The 24,074-nt window shown below is 35.8% G+C and overlaps 1 protein-coding gene across 2 annotated transcripts in view; it reads right to left on the bottom strand.

The window, feature by feature from the left end:
• LOC121375686 (nuclear pore complex protein Nup98-Nup96-like) overlaps nt 1-24,074 on the bottom strand; it is a 67,297-nt gene that overhangs the window by 7,082 nt on the left and 36,141 nt on the right. For both annotated transcript variants that reach the window (XM_041503268.1, XM_041503269.1), the window contains exons 23-35: nt 20,448-20,637; nt 16,801-16,944; nt 15,252-15,395; nt 11,926-12,225; nt 10,653-10,795; nt 9,438-9,582; nt 8,746-8,841; nt 8,080-8,189; nt 7,259-7,438; nt 4,500-4,636; nt 3,610-3,885; nt 1,493-1,648; nt 963-1,110 (exon numbers count right to left, since the gene is read on the bottom strand). In XM_041503268.1, the coding sequence (XP_041359202.1) occupies nt 963-1,110; nt 1,493-1,648; nt 3,610-3,885; nt 4,500-4,636; nt 7,259-7,438; nt 8,080-8,189; nt 8,746-8,841; nt 9,438-9,582; nt 10,653-10,795; nt 11,926-12,225; nt 15,252-15,395; nt 16,801-16,944; nt 20,448-20,637 (2,169 nt within the window). The remainder of the gene's footprint in view (nt 1-962; nt 1,111-1,492; nt 1,649-3,609; nt 3,886-4,499; nt 4,637-7,258; nt 7,439-8,079; nt 8,190-8,745; nt 8,842-9,437; nt 9,583-10,652; nt 10,796-11,925; nt 12,226-15,251; nt 15,396-16,800; nt 16,945-20,447; nt 20,638-24,074) is intronic.

The following is a 24,074-nucleotide window of genomic DNA, read 5'->3' as shown; positions in this document are numbered from 1 at the left end:
CTAAAGCCATACATGTCATCTACCGGACCCAACAAATTTTCTTATCTTCTAAATTCAAGGGCCTTAACTCTATAATCAAAATGGGTAAATCGATAATAAAGTTAAACTTTATCTGTAACAGTACATAATAAACCTATATAAAAAAAAAATCATCTTCTTGAGTTTTGAAAAAAAAAGGTTTGTAAAACAAATTTTCATATCTCCTAAATTCCAGGGTCACAACTGTCAAAAAAGGGTAAATCGCTATGAAAGTCAAACTCGATCTGTAAATGTTAAAGCTACACACAAAATTTCAGAACAAAAACAAGAGTACTGGTGAGGTACATGATACGCCCATCAGGAGTTTGATGGAAAACCATATGATGTTCAGAAAATAGACAAATTATTTGATTTAGTTGTATCACAGAGACCTAGTAACTGTATGTGACACACAACCATTCCAAGTTGTTCCTACATGTGAGGTTTGATGGTCCTGTATGCATCTGTATGCAAGATATGGTCTGGACAAGGATTTACTGCTATGTGCAGTAAACTGTGAAAAGTAGGTCACAGTGACCTAGTAATAGTACGCATCACACCGCCATCCCATGTTGTTCCTGCATGTGAAGTTTGATGCATCTGTATGTAAGATGTGGTCCAGACAAGAAAAAGTTAACGGATGGACGAATAATGTCATACCATAATACAACCCATCAAAGACAGGCGTATAAAAAACACACATTTCAGTTAATTAGCCAAAATACCAGAGTTTTATATAGCAAGTGAACTAAAGATATGTTTATTCTTTTAAAACAACACATTACATATCCTCTTTTTTTCATTTAATTAATTAAAAAAGAGAGAGAAAAAACAAAGATGACCTACTAAAACCCTATAAGTGACCAAAACTAATTGTTCTACAAAACAATTGTTATCAGTGTGAAGTTAGAAGTTAAAATGACAAACATTCAAAACATACAAACCTTTGCATAGTGTATCCAAACAGATGGTACATGCAGTTGTTCTTTCACAAAAACTTCTTTTTCAAAGTATTGTACTTCATAGTTGCCAGTCTTTGAGTCTGGCAGACAAACATGCCGCTCCAACAACTGACACACACAAACTTTACGCCTGAAACAAAGAGTGGTTCACGTTGCTGCAGTGAAATAAAAAATCGGCAAATATAAAAGATTACGGATATTACACAGTGTGGATTTAATGATTTATTATTGCAAAGACATTTGTTAGTGTTATTAGTTTTAAAACAGAGAACAAACATATCAATATTGGTATTTTAAGCGTATAATAGAAACAAATAGTTATTACAGAGGTAAAAATATCAATAATATTACACCCGGGCAATTTATGAATCAGAAATTTTTCAATTACAACATAAAAAGGTGTTCATCTTAAATTCAAAGTTATTTATGTTAAGCTAGTATTTAGTGATTTTGAAAAACATTCAGATTTTTATCCTTTTCCTTTAAATATTAATTTTTGATTGACTAGTTACCTGTCCACATCATCAATATGGAAAAGAACGAAGATGGCCCACTCCCACATGCCCATGGCCTCCAGCTGTGCAGCAAAGTTAGTGTGCAGACAGGCAGCGTAGTATGGTGAAATGTGGCTGAACTCCAGCGACTGTATCACTTGCCACAGGTGCCAGCTGGAATTACAATTAATTAAAGCTTGCTTTTATAAAGGTATAAATACTGTAACATTAAAATTAAAGTTTGTTTTGTATCATGACCCCACAAGAACACAATTATTTATTAATCATCGGCTATTGGGTGTCAAACAGTTGGTAATTTTTACATAAAGTCTTAAAAAGGAAGTGCGCTACATTTTTACATTAGTAGCAAGGGATCTTTTATATGCACAATCCCACAAACAGGATAGCACATACCACAGCCTTTGAAATACCAGTCATGGTGCACTAGCTCGAATGTGAAATAGCACTGTAACATATGCACACAAGTTTGATAAACTTTGTTAACTATGTATAAGTTTTTTCAACGTAATATAAATATACACAGGAATCAGGATCACTGGTTACAAAGAGGTATTATCAGTTAAATATTCACACAAAATATGGATTAAAAAATAATAATTGTGATACTAATAATAAAGTAGTAAATACACTAATGTGTCTTTCTCTGTAGTCAAAAACTAATAATATGCATTTAAAGAGAGTTTCTATTATTATTTACAATATCAATTTAGAATTGAACTAGTTACATAAACAATGATTAATAATTACCATACACAAGCACAACATTGTTATAATCACTTAGGTCAAAGTATTGATAAGCTACATACATTAGGCTACACACTTGCATAATATTTCACTATGTGTGTATGTATAAATAAAATATATAAATTACACACCTTAACCGATAATCCAGTTCGTTGAATTGTGCATGTATGAATAAAATATTTAAATTACACACATTCACTGATAATCCAGTTGGATGAAGTATCTACAAATGAATAGAGTATTTAAATTACACAACTTAACCCGTAATCCAGTTGGTTGAAGTGTGTAAAAAAAGTAAAGTTTGTTTTATTTAACGACGCCACTAGAGCACATTGATTTTTTTATCTTATCATCGGCTATTGGACGTCAAACATATGGTCATTCTGACACTGTTTTTAGAGGAAACCCGCTGTCACCACATAGGCTACTCTATTTACAACAGGCAGCAAGGGATCTTTTATTTGCGCTTCCCACAGGCAGGATAGCACAAACCATGGCCTTTGTTGAACCAGTTATGGATCACTGGTCGGTGCAAGTGGTTTACACCTACCCATTGAACCTTGCGAAGCACTCACTCAGGGTTTGGAGTCGGTATCTGGATTAAAAATCCCATGCCTCGACTGGGATCCGAACCCAGTACCTACCAGCTTGTAGACCGATGGCCTGCCACGACGCCGGTGTTGAAGTGTGTATGTCAAACCGGCCTCGGTGGCGTCGTGGCAGGCCATCGGTCTACAGGCTGGTAGGTACTGGGTTCGGATCCCAGTCGAGGCATGGGATTTTTAATCCAGATACCGTTTCCAAACCCTGAGTGAGTGCTCCGCAAGGCTCAATGGGTAGGTGTAAACCACTTGCACCGACCAGTGATCCAGAACTGGTTCAACAAAGGCCATGGTTTGTGCTATCCTGCCTGTGGGAAGCGCAAATAAAAGATCCCTTGCTGCTAATTGGAAGAGTAGCCCATGTAGTGGCGACAACGGGTTTCCTCTCAAAATCTGTGTGGTCCTTAACCATATGTCTGACGCCATATAACCGTAAATAAAATGTGTTGAGTGCGTCGTTAAATAAAACATTTCTTTCTTTCTTTCTGTGTATGTCAAAATAAAGTATTTAAATAACACACCTTAACCGATAATCCAGCTGGTTGAAGTGTGTAAGTATGAATAAAGTATTTAAATTACACACATTCACCAATAATCCAGCTGGTTGAAGTGTGTACGTATGAATAAAGTATTTAAATCACACAACTTAACTGATAATCCAGCTGGTTGAAGTGTGTACGTATGAATAAAGTATTTAAATCACACCACTTAACTGATAATCCAGCTGGTTAAGTGTGTACTTATAAATAAAGTATTTAAATAACACACCTTAACCGATAATCCAGCTGGTTGAATGTTGATGTAGTGGGATTGAGGAGGCGTTCGAGGCGGTGACCTCGTTCACTGTATAACTTCAACAGGTGGTAACACGTGTCGAGAACTGCATGCTCATCATCTTCATCATCCAGCAGGCAGCCTCCTTCGTTCTCCATGTACGGTGGAAGAGGAGGCTTGCAGTATTTTCCATCAGGCGTCTCCCCTTTGAAGGCGTGTTCATAACATGTCAGGGCTTCGTGTACAGCTGAATTAGGCTTGCAGTAATACCTTTAAATAAAAAGAAAAAGAAGATAAATAAATGAAGGGTGATAATATCAAATATAAAACAAGAATTCCACAGAATTAAATGTCTTGTTTACTCTAAATGTCTTCAGTGCACTGTGATGAACATCCACAGGTGCAACTATAAATCAAGTTTCAGTAACCTAGGGCTAGGACTTAAGTTTGTGAGAAACTGATCTAAATGCAAAATTTTAACGCAAAAACTGAAGCCAAAAGTAATGCCTATACCCACCTTTTTACTTCATAAAGACAAGACAAAAAATCATACTTACAGCGTACTACTTTGTTAATATTTGGAATAAATTATAACATCAGTAAAGTTTGTGTGTGTGTGTGTGTGCGTGCATGTGTGACACACTGTGTGTCAATGATTATGTGTATTTTCTTATCTTTTTTTAAAACCGACATTGAACAAGTATAGAATGTAAAATAAACAAAATTTGTAAAGTGAATAATCCTAATAATTTACATCCTTCATGGAGTGAAAACCGGTTTTCAGCATCAATCAAAAGACTTCTTTATTTGTAAGACTCCTTGAAAATGATGACAAATTGCTTCAAATTATAATTTAGAATTACACAAACTAAATTTTTATGTACCATAAGTGTAAGGCTAAAGCTCGCTTCCAGTCCAGGTCTTGGCAGGTGTTAACAGGTGTCTGTGTCACTGGCCACACCAGTTGGCCTGACAGTAACGTGTAGATCTTCAGTCGCAGTTCATGAATAAACCTATTGGTCTGAAAACAGAAATAAACCCCAAGTAACAAACACGCCTAGTAAAATCACCAACTCATTGAGGCCACTGAAAATTGTTGTCAGTGCTCCAAAAGTATGTACTATCCCGTATGAAGGATGATGCATACAAAACATATCATGTTGTTAATCGAAGAGAGTATCCCATGGAATGACAGCGGAATGTTTCCTCTCTAACTATATCTGTAAAAGTAAAGTGTGTTTTATTTAACGACACCACTAGAGCACATTGATTTTTTATCTTATCATCGGCTATTGGACGCCAAACATATGGTCATTCTGACACTGTTTTTTAGAGGAAACCCGCTGTCGCCACATAGGCTACTCTTTTACGACAGGCAGCAAGGGATCTTTTATTTGCGCTTCCCACAGGCAGGATAGCACAAACCATGGAATTTGTTGAACCAGTTATGGTTCACTGGTTGGTGCAAGTGGTTTACACCTACCCATTGAGCCTTGCGGAGCACTCACTCAGGGTTTGGAGTCGGTATCTGGATTAAAAATCCCATGCCTCGACTGGGATCCGAACCTAGTACCTACCAGCCTGTAGACAATGGCCTAACCACGATGCCACCGAGGCCGGTTAACTATATCTGTGGTCCTTAAAGCCGCACACCCTAGTTCCATCCAGCGAAAATAAATTATAATTTGTTTAATCTACAAACCTGTAACACACTTAGATCACGTTTTTATCAAATGGAGTGAAAGAGCAGGTTTTAAATCGATAAATACCATGGGAATCCCCATGTCCCAATTGCTTGAAATAATTTTGAAAGTTAGTATTTTGATGTCACTGGTAGATGTCGCTCGAAGCACAACAATACCTACGTCATGACAAATTTCACAGACTTGGGGTTTGTTTCTTTCACCTCTCCTGGACATGTTCCAACTGTTCTGTCCTGGTTGTATCCTCTCTCCAGATATCGTAAGACTTAGCAAAATTATTGGTTCTAAGGGTTTGTAACGTTTTGTATTGAGACACTTACTTGTCTGAACTTTATTGTTACTGAAAATGTTCACGAACTGTGAAGAAAAATCTCACAAATGAACAACAACAAATCAGATGTTGATTGCGCGAATCGTGCACGAGAAAACAAACCGAACCAAAATGATAACAGTCACGTGGTATACCAATGTCTGTGACATTGAAATGGAAATATCCCCTCTAAAAATAGATTAGACCTTGTCTGCTCAACGTTTTTTTCTCAAATGTGCGTCTATTTTTAAGAAATACAAAAAAATTATTTTGTGGTATTACAAACACCAGGATTACCAGGATTACCAAAAAACACTTCAGGTGAATGGAAATGTATATTCTAAATAATAAACGGTAAGTAAAGTGCAATTTTATTTGTGAAAAAATGGGTTTAATAGCAAAAAACAACGCCGTAATGGTTAACAACTAGCCGTAACTAGGGTGTGTTCCTTTAACTGTATTTTCAATGCTATATAACTGTAGTTAAAATAGGTTGGGTATGTTGTTAAATAAAACATTTCTTTCTTTCGTTCTGAAAATTGTTGGAACAATACTTCTGTTTGCACAGCACTCACGTAAGTCTAGTTTTGCATAATCCCATTGTCCATTCAAACTAGTGATGTTCTAATTATAATTACATTAAAAAAATTTATCAACTGGTTTTTCCAATGTGATAATTGATTATGAAATTCATAATCAATTGTTTAGGTGAGAGTTAACTTTAATTATTCTTTCAGTCTACAAGTGTGAAGTAAGGTGGGGTATGGGTTTGTTTAAAATATTTTTAGACATCGAACAAATATAGAGTGTAAAATTTGTAGACTATGCAACACTTAGTACATAGTCTGAATAATTCACATCCTTCATAAATGCATTTACAAGGTATTCTCTAACTGATTGTATAATCATTTGCAGCAAACCAATTGTAACTGATGACTGATGATGAAATTTCAACCAATTCCCAATACTGTTTGCACACTGAATTTGGTTGTCACAGGTTATGCAAATTGAAAAGTTACGGGTTTTTCAATTTTTAGCAGGACCCATAGTTTACACAAAGTTTAAATTCTCAAAAGCCTGGAATGTGTGGCAAAATGTAGTAATAACCAACCCAAATTACAAGTTTGTCTTGCCCTTCAGATAGCTATAGACAAGTTTTGAGGTGTCATGGATTATTCTATACATTGCCTAAGAAATAGACAGGTAACACATACTACATTTAAGAGGTTTGTTCTTTTCTTTTTAATATCGTATATAAATAAATTATATTAGTTTAGGCAAGAAAAACAATGAATCACTTTTGTCTTTTGGAGACAAAGCTATCACAGTCCTTGAAATAAAAGTGGATTTTATCTGAAACATGGCAGGTGAACCTCTAACAGTCACTGATGGAACAGTCTCTCCATCTACTCTTTTTTTTTTTTGTCTGCTAACTATACTGTCCTAAGAAAACAAAGAAATAAAATCATGGATTTAGAAATTAAACACCAGCAAATCAAACAATGATATAACTGTTACTGCTTGCACTTTCAATGCAAGAACAACAAAGTGACTTTCTGTTGGGTTTTTTTCTTCCCTTATTTTAAAATTACTGTAGGCTATAAGGAAGTGAAAACAAAAAGACACTGACCCCTAACTCGGCCCATCCATTCAGCTGCCGGGCCAGCATCTGACGAGGAATTTCACTGCCAGCAGCTTGTGCCAACAGTAGTGCTAGTCTGTGATCACTGGACGCCTGCGCAATGCTACAAGCCTCCGATATATTCCTTCCACTCAGGTAACTGAATATGGCCAACAGATGACCTTGGTTCTAAAGGAGAAAACAGGCACAGATATAACATACATTATAACAAGGTGTATTCGTGAAATTCTTACACTGAGAATTCTAAGTACCTCACTGTAGCTGTCTTAATTTTTTCTTTGAATTTGTTTAAATCTCACATTACAACTGCATTTTAACCTTCTGACTACTGGATTAATTTCTGGCAAAAATCACACTAAGTGGGTATAAGTTTATAACTTTTACTTACATATTTTCACTTAATGTTTTTTTGTATAAGTACACAAAATAATGTTTATATGTGAAAAGATAAGTACTATTTTTGTGGGGTTTTCTAATTTTTATGGTACTTTAGATCAGTTAATTTGGTTTAGAATTATGCAAAAAAAACATCCAATAAAGTCACACTTACGTGCAAGTGGAGTTAGCTGTCCAGTATTTACAAGCATTATTCCCAATCACTGTTTTTCTGACCACAACTTTGTTTTTCATATCCCAATATTTTGTGAATTCCATTGTTGATAAAATTATCCAATTTGTTATCAAATTAGCTGTCACAATCACCTATCGATGCTAGTCTATTCATGTCAAGTGATAATTTTATTTGGGTAGTAAAACAATCAAATGTAAATGTGAAGCTATTTACTATAGTTTACATAACTACAAAATACCTTAGACTGGGACTCTTGAACTTCTTGTTTAATCTTGTCATCAGCAGTTGATGATAGCCATCTTGACACAATTTCCCTTCTGGCTTGACATTTAGAATATTCACTTGTATCTAAATAAAAAAAATTATAAAAAAACCCAGTGATATTTTTTTTTAAGAATTCAAATTTTTAAAGACGGTTTTTAAAAGTTTAGAAATCCCTCTTTTCAAGATAAATAAAACTATTCCCCATGACTACCCTGCAATACATCCTAATCAATTACTGAGAGTTTAAAAATTTCAAAATAAATATCATATAGCATCATCCGGTCTTACATTTTTGTTTAAGGACACCACTAGAGCACATTGATTAATTAATTATCGGCTATTGGATGTCAAACATTTGGTAATTCTGACACACAGTCATCAGAGGAAACTCGCTACATTTTTCCATTAGTAGCAAGGGATCTTTTATATGCATCATCGCACAGACAAGATACCACATACTATGGCCAGTCGTGGTATACTGGCTAAAACGAGAAATAGCCCAATGGGCCCACAGATGGAAATCAATCCTAAACTGACCGCTTTACCACTGGGCTACATCCCGACCTTTGAATTTTAAAACTATAAGCATCATAAACATACACTAACATGACAAACAAACAATATTTTTGTCAAACAGTACCTGGTTCTCTCAATTCAGGAAGATTTCCCCATAATGCAACACACAGGTTCCACACCATTCGAATATGATCAAAACCATCTTGATCAGGATGACCACCTACAATACAAAATTAGAACACATGAGGCACAGGATATAGTAAATGGGACTCTACTGGATATAACACATGCAAGCCAGTGGTCATATTAACCTGTAGAATTGGATTGGTTACGGAGTATAGCTTTTTAAAAACATGCTTGACATAGATACAAATAATTTGCAGGGTCTTGAAAAGAAAGGGGTTCGGTGTTCAACCGAATCTTTTTTAGGTATCATGTTGATTATTTAATTCAATTGCAGAAAAAAAAGTGAACAAAAAATGTGTAAGTATGCAACATGATCTACTTTGGTATTTGCATTTTCTGCTATACAGGGTTTCAGCAGATAATTGAGTATTTCGTTAAAAAAAAAAGAGAAAAAAAAAAGAGAATCGAGAAATGGGGAAAATCACACCAAAATGGCGAGTGCCGCACCTTGTATCTTTTATATAGGAAGGATCGAAATTTTTGTTACAAATACATACATGTTAAATGGATATAAGATTGACATGTATGAAGAGAGGATAAGCGAAACATTGTGAAAAAAAAAAAAAATTACCGCTATACAACAATTATATTTATGTCTACTAATTTGTGTCAAGCGTCTGCGGTACGTACAGAGTTCTTTGACAGCCTCTTCTCCGTGTGCAGCATACTCGTGCAGTGCTTTCACGCCAAGGTTTGGAGTAAACACAGGACACCCATTTTCATCGGACTTTACTGAATTTTCTAGCTGAATCCGTAACATTTCTTCATGATTTTTCTACAGAGTATATAAAAATACAGACATATATATACACACACACACATTAAAAATAAAACCTAAAATAAAGGCATACAACAACAGAGACATTATGAAATAAATATTAACACAGTCTGTATATTGAAACTATCAAAGATATAATAAATGCAATGACTAATATATGTGATACAAAAAGATATTGATGGAAAAGTAAGGAATAACCAATGGTCTGGGTTACTGGCCTCGGTGGCGCAGTGGTTAAATCATCGGATTACAGGCTGGTAGGTACAGGGTTTGCAGCCTGGTACCAGCTCTAACCCAGAGCGAGTTTTTAAGGGCTCAATGGGTAGGTGTAATGCCACTACACTCTCTTCTCTCTTACTAACCACTAACCAACTAACAACTAACCCACTGTCTTGGACAGACAGCCCAGATAGTTAAGGTGTGTGCCCAGGACAGCGTGATTGAACCTTAGTTGGATATAAGCACGAAAATAAGTTGAAATGAAAAAGGTTTGGGGTTTTGGTTTCACAGAAACTAATTGTAGAAGGAAAACAAATTTCTTTGACAACAATATTTCAAGAAAATAAAAAGATCTTGTGACATGTAGAGTTCAAATGTGATAAATAAGGGTTTAAGTGAGATTTAAAACAGAAATAAGTTATATAAATACTTACTCGGATAGAATAAATTGCTTTCTAAATTGTGAATTTTTGTTTTTTATAATCAATGCTATGGTTAATACTGGTTGCACTTTCAGTTGATAAGTCTATGGTCATAAGAGCCTGAATAATTAAAGAGGCAATCTGATCAGGTTAGACTAATAACATGTTTTTAATGTTCTATAATTATTACAATTGGTAAATAAATAATAGCAGGGTTTTACAAATCCACTAGCCCTTGGTCCTGGCTAGTTGTTTTTTTTTGTCTGGGCTAATGGAAATATTCACCTATATTACTATAATGCATAGGGCACTAGCCAAAGCTTCAATGAGGGCTAGTGACTTTATCATACATTTGTTGAACTCTGATAATATTATAAATTAATTTGTGGGTTATTTTGACGACAACAAAAAGAGCATGTTTCCTACCACAACCATTTTATCATTGCCCGATAGGTATTCAGCTACGTTGAGTTTCTCTAAGGACACTGTCCACAGCTTGCCTCTGGGTCTAATCTGTGTGGTTCCCTGTATACTCGGCAACAGTGTAAACGGTGCTGGCTGAACTTGCTCTGAAATTAGTGTGCAGAATCAGTTGGAATTTTATAATCGATTATAATCGATTTGCATTAACCGATCAATTTTCTATTACACAATCTGTTAGAATTATATTGAATACAAGAACGATATGAATTATAACCATGGTGCAGAATAGACCCTACAAATCACTAACTTACTTTTAATAATTATTTAATATAATTTTTCTTTATGTATACATGAAAACAAACACCAACTACAAGATATTATAACATCAATTTCATCATCTAAACTGGAGGAACAATCACTGTTAACATTTTCCCACATAAGCAATTGTGAATTTTTATAATCGATCATCACATCGGCACATCCATACCGATCAATTTACGATTATAATCGATCGCTGGAACATCGCTATCGGAAATATCAATATTCACATATTGTTTATATTCTAACATTCACCAAGTCTGGAATAGGCTAATGTGCTCTGTTGGAATTTTTTAACAAGTTATTTAAACATGCAGTTGTGTAACGTTTTCTTCGAAGAAACATTATAGGACGAGGCAGTAAGATTGCTGCCTTAAAGGTTAACTTTATAATAAAATTATGAATGTCTTACATATGACACCATTTTAATATTTACAGTATGTACACTATATATAAATCAAACAAATTACGTCACTATTCAAGAAAACAAATCATACAAACTACATCACTATTCACGAGAGTTAACTCTTGGTTCATTTTCCTTTTAGCCAAAAAGCTGTTTTAATGCAGGATTTTCAATACATTTGATAAAATTGAAATAGCCTTTATTGGAAAAGAAAACATGTGTATACCTCCTGATATTTGACTCAGGGGTAGGAATTGGTGAACTGTAAAAAAGAGGAAATCTAGAGGGGTCCCGGAAATTCTTGAAATCCTAGGTTAATATCTGTGCCCTCTGACACATTTTGGAGGAAAGGACGATTAAAATACGAGGAAACGCAATGTTCCATGAGGAAAACAGCTAATCCGAGGAGAATTCCCACCCCTGTTGACTACAACTTGAACTAATCTGTGGATAGTGATGAGGAGCAAGAGTGATAGCAATGTTTGCATATTTCTGGAGCAAATAGGATTTAAAAAAACAGAAGAAAAAAAGAAAGACAATATTTGGCTGTACCCGAAGACTGAGCAGACAGAGAGACCCCGCTGTGTACCAGTGTCCATGCGGGCCCCCAACCCACTCTGAATGACCGTCCCATGAAACAGCCAGCGTCAGCAGCCAGCTTCTGTCTCTTGTACATAAGTGATTCACTGACTGGAGGAATGTGACGGCGGATTCTTGATCCTACAATGCGTTTAGGGATGTCCATCCAACTCATCCCACTGTCAAGCAGTTGGTGCTGGGTGTGTGGTGGGTGGACGAGGCTCTGAGCAGGCCGTCGGGCTTCTGGAGCAATGATATTCTGGGAAAATATTCCTGTAATAAAAATGATATTACAATTCAACAGAAATAAAATTAAAACATCCATAAAATGATAGTCATGTACTAAAATTTCTTACAATATAATTATAAACCTTTAAAGAGCTGAACATTCAAACGATATCACAAAAGATTTTCAAATTTATTAAAAACTGACATGTGAATTTGTGACATGATTTGTTAACATGATAATATAAAATTTCTTTTTAACCATGCATATTATTTATACCTACCGTATTTTCCGGCTTATTACACACACTGGTGTTTAAACCGCACCCCTTGTTTTTAGACCAAGTTCTGACCTTTGTTCGTACATAAACCGCACCTTTAAATAAGCCGCAGTTAAAATAAAGCCACAATCTTAATGACAGTTAATTATTGTTTGTATTTAATAATAATAAAGAGATCCATTCTCCCTTAAATTTAAACAATAAATAATTGTTGACTGTGTTGCTTTCAGTTTCATTTCACCTAATGGGAAAGTTTCGTAAACAAAACACCTCTGACAAACCCCACTATTTTTACGAAAATATGAAGAACTTGATAATGCTAATTTCGTAATCTTGCATTAGCTGCAAAGAAAAAAACAAAAACACAATATTTTATTTGTCCCAGTATGATTACAAAGTGAGAATAAAAAAAAAAGGGCACAAGTAAAAATTACTAAAGTAGTGTCGGAAATAGAATAAAACTGATTTTCGTCGATTGTTTCTCTTATATTAAACTAACAGGTAAATATTTTATAAATATCTATTTAATGATATTCTACCTAATTTAGCATTTACTTGTTTGGGCTCTCACTGATATACAAGGTGGTGTTTACTCTTGAAATTAAAAGAAAGATGTCAATAAACAGGGTGATTTGTACACTTTATTGGAACAGACTATAACACATTTTGATCTACATATGCCAGTTTCATTTACCCTGAAACAAACTTTTAATTTAAAACTGCAAGTTAACTGAGTATTTTGAATTGAAGCATAAATTATTAATTATTATCAGCATATTTAGTGAATATAAATTCAATAAAAGTACATTAGAAATTTACACAATCTTGCAGTCACTTAAAGGTGCTATATCATAGTTATATGTGAGCATCTGTTTGTGATAAAAATTCTCCAATAAAAATATATTTTCTACTAGTAGATAAAATTATTTTGTTAGAATCATTATGGGCATATAGTTGAAGGTGTAGTCTTTAAATTTTACAGCAAAATTGAATTTTACAAAAATGTATCTGCAATAGCTGTCATTATGCAATTGGAGATAGCTCCTTTAATACATAGCAGTTTTGCTAAAATGTTACTTAGAAATGTATACAAATATTTTGTTTTGAAAAGGGATACAAGTAAACCTCCATCAAAGGAAATGGTTTATTTCACGACGCACTCAACACATTTTATTTACGGTTATATGACGTCGGACATATGGTTAAGGACCACACAGATATTGAGAGAGAAAACCCACTGTCGCCATTTAATGGGCTACTCTTTTCGATTAGCAGCAAGGGATCTTTTATATGCACCATCCCATAGACAGGATAGCACATACCAAGGCCTTTGTTACACCAGTCGTGATGTACTGGCTGGAGCGAAAAATAGCCCAATGGGCCCACTGACGGGGATCGATCCCAAACCGACCGCGCATCAAGCGAGCACTTTAACACTGGGCTACGTCTCGCCCCCAAACCGTCATCAGACAGTCTCTCACATATTGCAACAGCAATGAAATTGACACATGTCGATCAAAATGTGTTATAGTCTGTTCCAATAAAGTGCACAAATCACCCTGTTTACTGACATCTTTCTTTTAATTACAAGAGTAAACACCACCTTGTATATCAGTGAGAGCCCAAACAAGTAAATGCTAAATTAGGTAGAGTATCATTAAATAGATATTTACAAAATATTTACATGTCAGTTTAATATGAAAGACATAATTGACGAAAATCAGTTTTATTCTATTTCCGACACTACTATAGTAGATCTACTCACTCGATTGCAAAACATGCGTTTCTCTGTAACCTAACTAGCGTGCCGTGTGCAAAAATTACATATTCAAACGAGGTCGGGTGAAGCTGGATATGTGGCAGTAAACCGAAACTAAGCACAATCCTATCGATCGTTTACAGTTTCGACATTGTTTTATAACTTTTAAAAGACGGCCTTTAATATATATATATATATATATTTGCCGAGAATTATATATGTATAATTACATGTAATATAACAAAATACATTACAACAACGTTATGTGCTGTATAAATTAGCGGGCTAATTAGATTGGAAATGTCGACATTTAATACAAACATTAAAGGTACTCCGATTACGTGATTTTAATTCGCAAGCTTCGTACTAAACTTAAATTTTGATATATTAATTAAAAACATTACAAACAGGTTAGAAACAGGGGCATTAAAGATATCAAGAAACTGTTTTGATGTCCTTGTTAAGGTCCGGCTTTTGCAATTGGCCATAAATGGCCATGACATTGTAACTGTATCATGTGGCATTGTGCCACTGGCTTTTTATCTGCAATATCAAACATGCAAGTTGGGTGTGTTTACTACACAGTATAACAACACTACTTTGTATAATACGAGGAAAGTTACTTCATTTTAGAACATCTGACAAACACATCTGATGCACTACTAACAATAAATGTTACAGAAATCAAACTAAGAAAGTTCGCGGACGAGTCCATTTTTGAAACTGTAAGTATAACAATACACAAGTGATGTATTGTTTCTAGCCTGACTAGACTATTAATAAAGAGCCATTCCATTGTAATACTTCAGTCCCAGTCATTTGGTATGCTATATTATTATTATGAGAATGAAAAAATAAAAATAAGAGTTCTGGTTTATATGCACAGCGGTTACCGTACAATTCATAAATAAAGCGCACCATTTTATAAACCGCACCTTGCAATTCACAGTAAAAAAAGTAGCGACTTAAATGCCGAAAACTATGGTATGTATAGTATAAAATTATTTATGTATATTATTTCCTCTTTTGTTTACCTGGTTGCACCTGCTGCATTTCACGAGGCACTGGCGACTGAGAAAGCTTTAATGGAGACATGTACTTTGACTTCAAAGCTGGACTGAACAAACTGGGAACAGATTTCTCTTTGAGCAGACTACCGGCAAATGAGCTCAGTTTATCTAAAATATAAATTTTAAACAATTTACAGTTGTCTTTGCAATATTTAAAAACACAAGAACAATATACAATATTATATTTAGAAATACAAAATATGTGTTGTAGGTTTACACATACATTTAGAGTACGAAACACAACCAAAAGCTCATACTTTTATGCTCACAGTCTTTCAAGATTTATATTAAAATACAGCTGATTTTGGAAACACAACAAAGGTATCCAAACTTTGGAAGATGGTATTTTGCTTCAATATTTTCTAGTTAAGAAGCATCTTGAGATACTTTTCCATGACAGATTGTTAACTTGGTAATAATAAAAGGTGAAAGTGAAAAAAAACTATGAATTACAAATTGCTTATTAAGGCCAAACAAAATCAATTTCTGGTCAGCGCACGTATCGATTTTAACCCCTGCGTATCAACTTTAAAAAAAATATATATATATTTCCCACAGTATGAAATGAATTTTGTCCAGGATATTGCATTGATAATGCTACCTTCACCATGTTGAATATGTACTTAAATATGCTTAAAGAACTTAATGATGTTCAAAATAAATAATAACTTAATAAGCTTTGCTCATCATTTACAAAAAGGCCCACTGGTCCCAGCTAGCAAATAAAAACTAAATTTCTTTCTCTTAAACCTATTAAAATAGTCCATCAAAGCAAGGTTTATATGCTGGCTTGGACCATTAGCGGTATTTAATTTCTCTCCAAAACAGGTCCTGAATGTTGTTCTGAATGAGTAGCATGGCTTGTTTTAAAAACATTCGGCCAAAGTCTAAGTCATAAAAATTGCCTTGGGTATATGGAAAATGTAAAGGAAAATATTTAGGGTACCAAGGCAAAGGAGTGGGCACGGAAAATAGTTAGGGTACCAAGGCAAAGGAGTGGGCACAAAAAATAGTTAGGATACCAAGGCAAAGGAGTGGGCACGGAAAATAGTTAGGGTACCAAGGCAAAGGAGTGGACACGGAAAATAGTTAGGGTACCATGGCAAAAGAGTGGGCACGGAAAATAGTTAGGGTACCAAGGCAAAGGAGTGGGCACGGAAAATAGTCAGGGTACCAAGACAAAGGAGGGTGCATCATGGCCATTGCGGACAAACCAAGGCAGACGAAGAGGAGGTAAAAAAACCTAAATATATCTATCTTTTCTGTGTAATCCATGCTTAAAAAAAGCTGCATTGCTGCATTATTTTTGACCAGAGACTTTTCTTTTCTTTTTTGCCTAATATTTAACAGTATATTTCATAGACATTTTTAATTTAAAAGATTAATGTTTTTAGTGTGCACACCACAAAGTCCATATTGTTCTTGTTTTTTGACAATGACAAATCCTGTCATCAATACGAAATAAGGAAATAAAAATGCTATAGAGCAATAACATAAGGAAATCAATCACTACCTTTGTGTTCTTCCTCAAGTTCATCTTCTCCAAAGAACGATGCCTTCATCACCTGCATGCTGTGGGCATTTACCTCCATGCTTTTTGCAATTCGGTGCGATGAGGCCAGAAGTTTCTCAGTGTCTTCTTCTTCTTCAAATTCATCTAGAAATCAAAATCACAGTAAATCACAGTAAGTCACAGTGAGTGTAAGTGCCATTCCAGAAACTAATGCTACTGACACCAATTTTATACTATGGTGAGAAACAATCACATTTAATAATTTTAATCACAAACAGAATGCATCGATCATGTTCTAGAATTACATTTGTAGTAAACTAGAACACAAACAAACAAAAATAAATAAAAGTCAGTACTTTTAAATAACTGAAGTGACTATAGTATCCCAAGTTTGTAATCAATATGGCCTTTTTTAAATATTAAAAGTACAATATATACTACTCAAAAGAATTTAAGGGTCAGACGATATTTTCGACATTATTTTCTGAATGTCAATTATATGTCACGCATGGTATTGTTCCATTTTGACGAAAGTGGGTCTAAGCAACCCATAAATGAATTAAAATCCACTGTCATTGACACTGTCGACTAGTTCTAATGGCGAAAACATGCTTACATTTGCACGTAAATTAGGGCGAAAGCGAAAGGTCTGCTAAGTGCCCATAACTTGCTTTTTCACAAAGCGCTTCATTTGCACGCTTTGCACGTGTATTCCATGTTCCCAGTGCTGAATTTCCGTATAATTGGAGCTTCCGTTCATGAACGGTGCACACTCCAAATTCGACAATGGTGCGACTTCAACTGACTATCGAAGATCGAGGAAGGGCTATTGCTTGGCTTCAGGATGGCAATACGCAAAGAAATGTTGCTCTGAGACTTGGTGTCAGTCAGAGTGTCGTTGGCCGACTGTGGCAACGGTACCAAGCAACGAATTCTGTTCGAAATCGTCCACGTTCGGGAAGACCCCGAAGCACTACAAATAGAGAGGACCGCTACATCACCAATATGGCTCTACGTCAACGCACAACCACTGCACGCCGATTACGTGACAATCTGCGGACTGCGACTGGAACTCGAGTGTCTGATTAAACCATACGCAATCGTCCGAGAGCCAATAATCTACGCTGCATCGCCAGGCTGTTCGACCACCACTCCTACCACGTCACAGAACGGCCAGACGTCACTGGTGCACGCTTCATCTGCGGTGGCAACGTGTTCAGTGGGGTCGAGTGATGTTCACTGATGAGTCCAGGTTTAGTCTCCAGTTCAACGACGGTCGGGTTCGTGTCTACAGACGTCCTGGGGAGCGCTTCGCTGACGTTAACGTTAGACAACGTCACCGGTTCGGTGGTGGTAGCGTCATGGTGTGGGGCGGCATCTCTATCCACCACAGGACCCCCCTCTATGTGGTGGATGGCAATCTGAATGGAATCCGCTATCTGAATGAGATTATCCGGCCGTTGGTTCTCCCAGGCCTTCAGCAGATTGGCGGCGGGGCAGTTCTGCAGGATGACAATGCCAGACCCCACCGCGCCAGGGTGGTAACGGACTTTCTCAGACAACAAGGTATCGCCAGGATGGATTGGCCAGCATATTCGCCTGACTTGGCCCCAATAGAGAACGCCTGGGACGAATTAGGCAGGAGAGTTCGGGATAACCATGCCCCTCCGGCCAACCTTCATGATCTGGGTCAACTTCTTATGGCAGAGTGGCAGGCCATTCCCCAAGAGTTCTTCAGACGTCTGATCAACAGCATGAGGCAACGATGTGTCGAGTGTATTCGCGCCAGGGGTGGATTCACACACTATTAAACGAATGTTCTAATGTGTAAAATCCATGTTTGACAACCTTCAACTTTGACAGCATGTCATGTGACTTTCTTGTATACAGTGACGTTTATTTGTGGTTTTTTGTAAATATGGAACAATAAATAAAAAATTTGGTGTAGTTTACATCATCAATCTAATACACTCTGAAACTTATTTGGTTATAAATTTTTGACCCTTAAATTCTTTTGAGTAGTATACATGTATGTACGTACATTTTCTTGCTTAAAGGGACATTCCTGAGTTGCTGCAATGTTTCAGATGTTACTGACTGACAGAGACTGTTTGACAACTGTAATTACATATCAAATATATTTTTCTGCATAAATTATTAGTGGCTGTATATTAAACTTGTTTTTGATCGTTCTAATATTTGTACTAGGTTAAATTTCATTTTATTTCTTAAAAAAGATTTTTTCATGTACGAAATTATTTGATGACAAAATCCAGTTTAGGCTTCTTACAAATATTAAAACGACCAGAAACACATTGAATATACAGACACTAATATTCTAAACAAGAAAATATATTTAATAAGTAAGTTTAATCGTAGAAATATTTCATTAGTCGGAAACATCTTACAATGCAGCAAACTCGAGAATGTCCCTTTAAAATATTAATATTTGTATATTCAATTAATTTCTTATGTTTGTAGTAACTCATCATAGATATTCATTACAATATACCCAGTAACATCATCCCATTGGTCCAGCCATAGTAACAGAGTTTGTTCATTCGTCGATGATTATAAAAATTACATTGTCAAGATGACCACTACACCAACTCATGATGACTCGAATATACACTAGTCTGATACTCTCTCTCGTTCAGGTGGATCTGGCTTCACAAGATCTGTATTTCAGCACAGGACTAATGACTTGTCATCTATGGATTTTCTTGACCTCGTTAAGGGTGCACAGCTTGTAGGGACGAGATGGGTTACATCCCGTCAAGAAAATCCATAGATTGACAGTCATTAGACGTTGAAGGTGTAGTCCTGTGCTGAAATACAGATCTTGAGAAGCCAGATCCATCTGTGTACCGTTAACGAGGTCAAGAAAATCCATAGATTGACAGTCATTAGATGTTAAAGGTGTAGTCCTGTGCTGAAATACACATCTTGAGAAGCCAGATCCATCTGAACGAGAGAGACTATCAGACTAGGGTATATTCGAGTCGTCATGAGTTGGTATAGTGGTGTAGATGGGTCCAACTCCGGAGAATACGAGATAGTATCAATATAAAACAAAGTAAAATCTAGAAAAGAGTAGTAGGGGCAGACCCCGCTTCCTATTTCTTCTTATGTTTAGGTCAATCTTCCAGTGCTGCTAGGACAGGTTCAGACACGAACAACCATACAGAATGACCGCCATACAAGTCACAGAAAAAAACAGTCGACATAAGTCAGCCGGAGAAATGACGTGGAGACAAGGAATCTCGCTGAAAAAGAATCCAACCTGGTGGCGCAGGCTGTCAAAACGAGAAGCATTCCAGCGTTCAATCAGTTCCAATGGCCGCATACATACCAGTAGAAAAATCCATTTTGCTGACAAAAACCGAACAAAATAGGGGATTCCTAAGTCGAGCACATGAAAGCACATGCAATATGCACAAGTGAAAACAAACAAGTCTTACCACGTCGAGCTCCAGACTGGGAATCCAACAAGCATTCTGACAATTCAAGGAACATAACTCTGTTAAAAATTATATTTGTCTCAAACCATCCATATCTCAAGCTTTTTGACATGGTCCCTTTATCATCGAAATAACAAAGATGGACTGTATTTCTCTATGACTGCCCTCTTTTTATTTAACAGTTACCTGAATAATCCTGCATGTCGGCATCATCGTCATAATCACCGATATCTTTCTCGAGATGAGCGAAGCCTTTAGCCGCAGCCATCTGTTGCTCTTCCATGTCCAGCTGAGATAAGCTTTTTTCTTCAGCTAACCCAGCCGCACCTTGTTGCTGCTGCTGTTTGAGCAATTCTTGCTGCTGAATTTTTAATTTCTGTAAAAATAGTTTTGCTAATGTTAATTTAAAAAAAAAAAAAAAAATCTTCACAAGAAAATATAAAAGACACTCGCTACATTTGCAACAACAAAACAACTTAGTAATTCTGTTAGTTTAAGTGTGAAGTAATGGTGTTTCAGTGCTGAAATGACAATATATGTTCTGCATACCTGTTTTTTGACATTTTTATCGAGCAATTATATTATTTTGTCAGTAAACAATTTAGTTTTTTCAAATATATAAAAATTCACCTGAAATAATAGGAAAGCTGATTTTAAATAATCCTGAATGCACATATTCTCTATACCAGCTTGAATTTAAAAAAAAAAACCTTCAACAAAAAAAAAAAACCTTCAACAAGAACAGTTTTGCTTGACATAAAAAAAAAAAAGGAAACTGTTTTGAAAATAACAAATACATTCTATTTTTATGCGCAGTTTGTAAAAACAGTCGTTCACAGTAGCATCCACACTTGTTCATCTCAATGCATGTTAAAAAAACAACAACATTAAAACACGTAAATTACAATTATCTTACAAAAAAAGTTTTAATTTATTTAATTTGTTTAACATGAGATGTACATTCATAGATGCAACTATACGCCCAATCTCATTGATCTTGATATCTTTGTAAGAAATGGATCTAAATGTGAACACTTTACATCAAGCTAACACTAAAGTATTCTAATTAAAAATTAAAATAATACAAAAATGTTTTAACATGCATGGAATTAAACATTCACAGGTGCAACTATAAAACATGTTTCATCGGTCTAGGATTTAAAAGTTTGTAAGAGTTAAATGTAAAGTTGATGCTGATGCCATCAACTCTATCAGAAAAGTAATCCCTATATCTGTTAACATCACTTGAAATGGAGACTACCTATTAATACTAATAATCAGGGGCCTAATTCACTAAACTCTCGCAACTTTGTGATCTCACAGTGCAATGCTAAAAGACTTGCAAAGAGGATACTTTGTTGTCTAGCAGAACCCAAGAGACCTTTGTGAATTAGACCCATCTCACAGTGCAATGCTAAAAGACTTGCAAAGAGGATGCTTTGTTGTCTAGCAGAACCCAAGAGACCTTTGTGAATTAGACCCATCTCACAGTGCAATGCTAAAAGACTTGCAAAGAGGATGCTTTGTTGTCTAGCAGAACCCAAGAGACCTTTGTGAATTAGACCCATCTCACAGTGCAATGCTAAAAGACTTGCAAAGAGGATGCTTTGTTGTCTAGCAGAACCCAAGAGACCTTTGTGAATTAGACCCATCTCACAGTGCAATGCTAAAAGACTTGCAAAGAGGATGCTTTGTTGTCTAGCAGAACCCAAGAGACCTTTGTGAATTAGACCCATCTCACAGTACAATGCTAAAAGACTTGCAAAGAGGATGCTTTGTTGTCTAGCAGAACCCAAGAGACCTTTGTGAATTAGACCCATCTCACAGTGCAATGCTAAAAGACTTGCAAAGAGGATGCTTTGTTGTCTAGCAGAACCCAAGAGACCTTTGTGAATTAGACCCATCTCACAGTGCAATGCTAAAAGACTTGCAAAGAGGATGCTTTGTTGTCTAGCAGAACCCAAGAGACCTTTGTGAATTAGACCCATCTCACAGTGCAATGCTAAAAGACTTGCAAAGAGGATGCTTTGTTGTCTAGCAGAACCCAAGAGACCTTTGTGAATTAGACCCATCTCACAGTGCAATGCTAAAAGACTTGCAAAGAGGATGCTTTGTTGTCTAGCAGAACCCAAGAGACCTTTGTGAATTAGGCCCCAGGGCTTTTAGAATATTTATCAAATCCACTAGCCATGGGATCAGTGATTAAAAACTTTACTAGCCACAATTAAAAATTCACTAGGCCTACTTTACTTTAAGTTAAACAATTTTACTGAATAATAGTAATAATCAGATATGTCACCTAAAGAGGGAGATAGAGCTTAGAAACACTAACATTGGGGGGTTGTGGTGGGGGCAGGATATTCATATTTACAAAATAGACTTAACTATAAAATTTGACAAAACAAATTTTACTAGCAGTGGGGCATGGCAATAGTAGTTCTTTACTAGCCCAACACTGAACATCACTAGCCATGGGAGTGGAGCTACCATAATCTAGAATAATAGGCAGCCTTAATTTCTAGTGATCTGTTGCAACCACTTTTTGCCCCACCAGTTTCACGAAGCCCAAGCAGAACTCAGCCACTGTCAGTCACTCAAATCTCATAGCATTAATCTGAAGGCCAACAAATTCAAAGTGTTCCTATTGTCTGATATTTCAACCCCTGCAATTAAAATGACCACAGCAAACAATTTGACGTGGAAAAATAGTGTTCACAGCATTTTCCACCGCAATTTTACCATTAATATGTTTGCAACTCTGGATTGTAACTAAATTTGAATGATGAATTTGTGTTGTTTGCTAATATGCTGGTAATACTCATTTATACCAGTTACGGTATTCGTTGACAGAAAGTGACGTAACAGATAATATGCAAATGACACGTGCACCATCAAGAACAATGGGTTTGTAAGGGGATGACAATTTATCATACACAGCAGTCAATCCACACTGATATGCCAGTTCAAAATGTCAGAATATTTTTAATGCGATATAGATTTTAAATAATTTTCTTTGATAACAGCATAATTTCTGTTAAAAAATCTGTCACCAAGACCGAATATGCCCTCCTTTCAAACTCAAGTAAATCAGTAAGGTGGGTTTTTGGGGGTTTTTTTTTTTATTAGGCCACTTTGCAATAGAAAAGGGTAGTATATTTTGTCAATATAAATATCGGAGAAATTTTTATTAAACTATCGGAATGATCTCTTTCTATATATGTTTATCTACAAATATTTTATCATCAGGCTTACTATAACACTTCAAGTGACATGTATGATGAACATTTTACTGAAAATAAAACACCTGTAACGCACCATAGGCATGATTCAACATTGTATCAGCTGTCACCCCCTTGCAATCCAGTGGTCCCTGCAATGCACGTGCTATGAACTGTCAACAGACTGCAATGACCTAGTTGGAACTCACTTTAATGCTCGATTGAGTTTAGCCAGACTGAGTTGAAAAATGTCTGCTAGACTGGTTTAAGCACTTTACGGTAAACCAAATGACCACGTCTGGAACCAATCAAATAGTTCACAAACGTAAGCAAAATGTTTGCTGGTTGTATTTGCAATCATGCACGATGGGAGCTGAAATTCGGAAACTGTAGTAATAACAGTGCAGTTACTTTTTTAATATTTACTTTTAATCTGTTTTCAGTTCACAAAGTATATTTTATTTCTAACAATAAATACACCTTGAAAAAAAAAATCCAATATAATCCACGGCTAAAAAAATGCTGCAGAGAATGAAAAACTCTACAGCAATATCCACAACACTGCCGATTATAATTGCAGGGGTTGACATTTAAT

Source organism: Gigantopelta aegis, chromosome 6 (assembly GCF_016097555.1).
Source record: "Gigantopelta aegis isolate Gae_Host chromosome 6, Gae_host_genome, whole genome shotgun sequence".
NCBI lineage: Eukaryota > Metazoa > Mollusca > Gastropoda > Neomphalida > Peltospiridae > Gigantopelta > Gigantopelta aegis.
The sequence above is the reverse complement of the archived record's forward strand: the minus strand, read 5'-3'. Positions and strand labels throughout refer to the sequence as shown.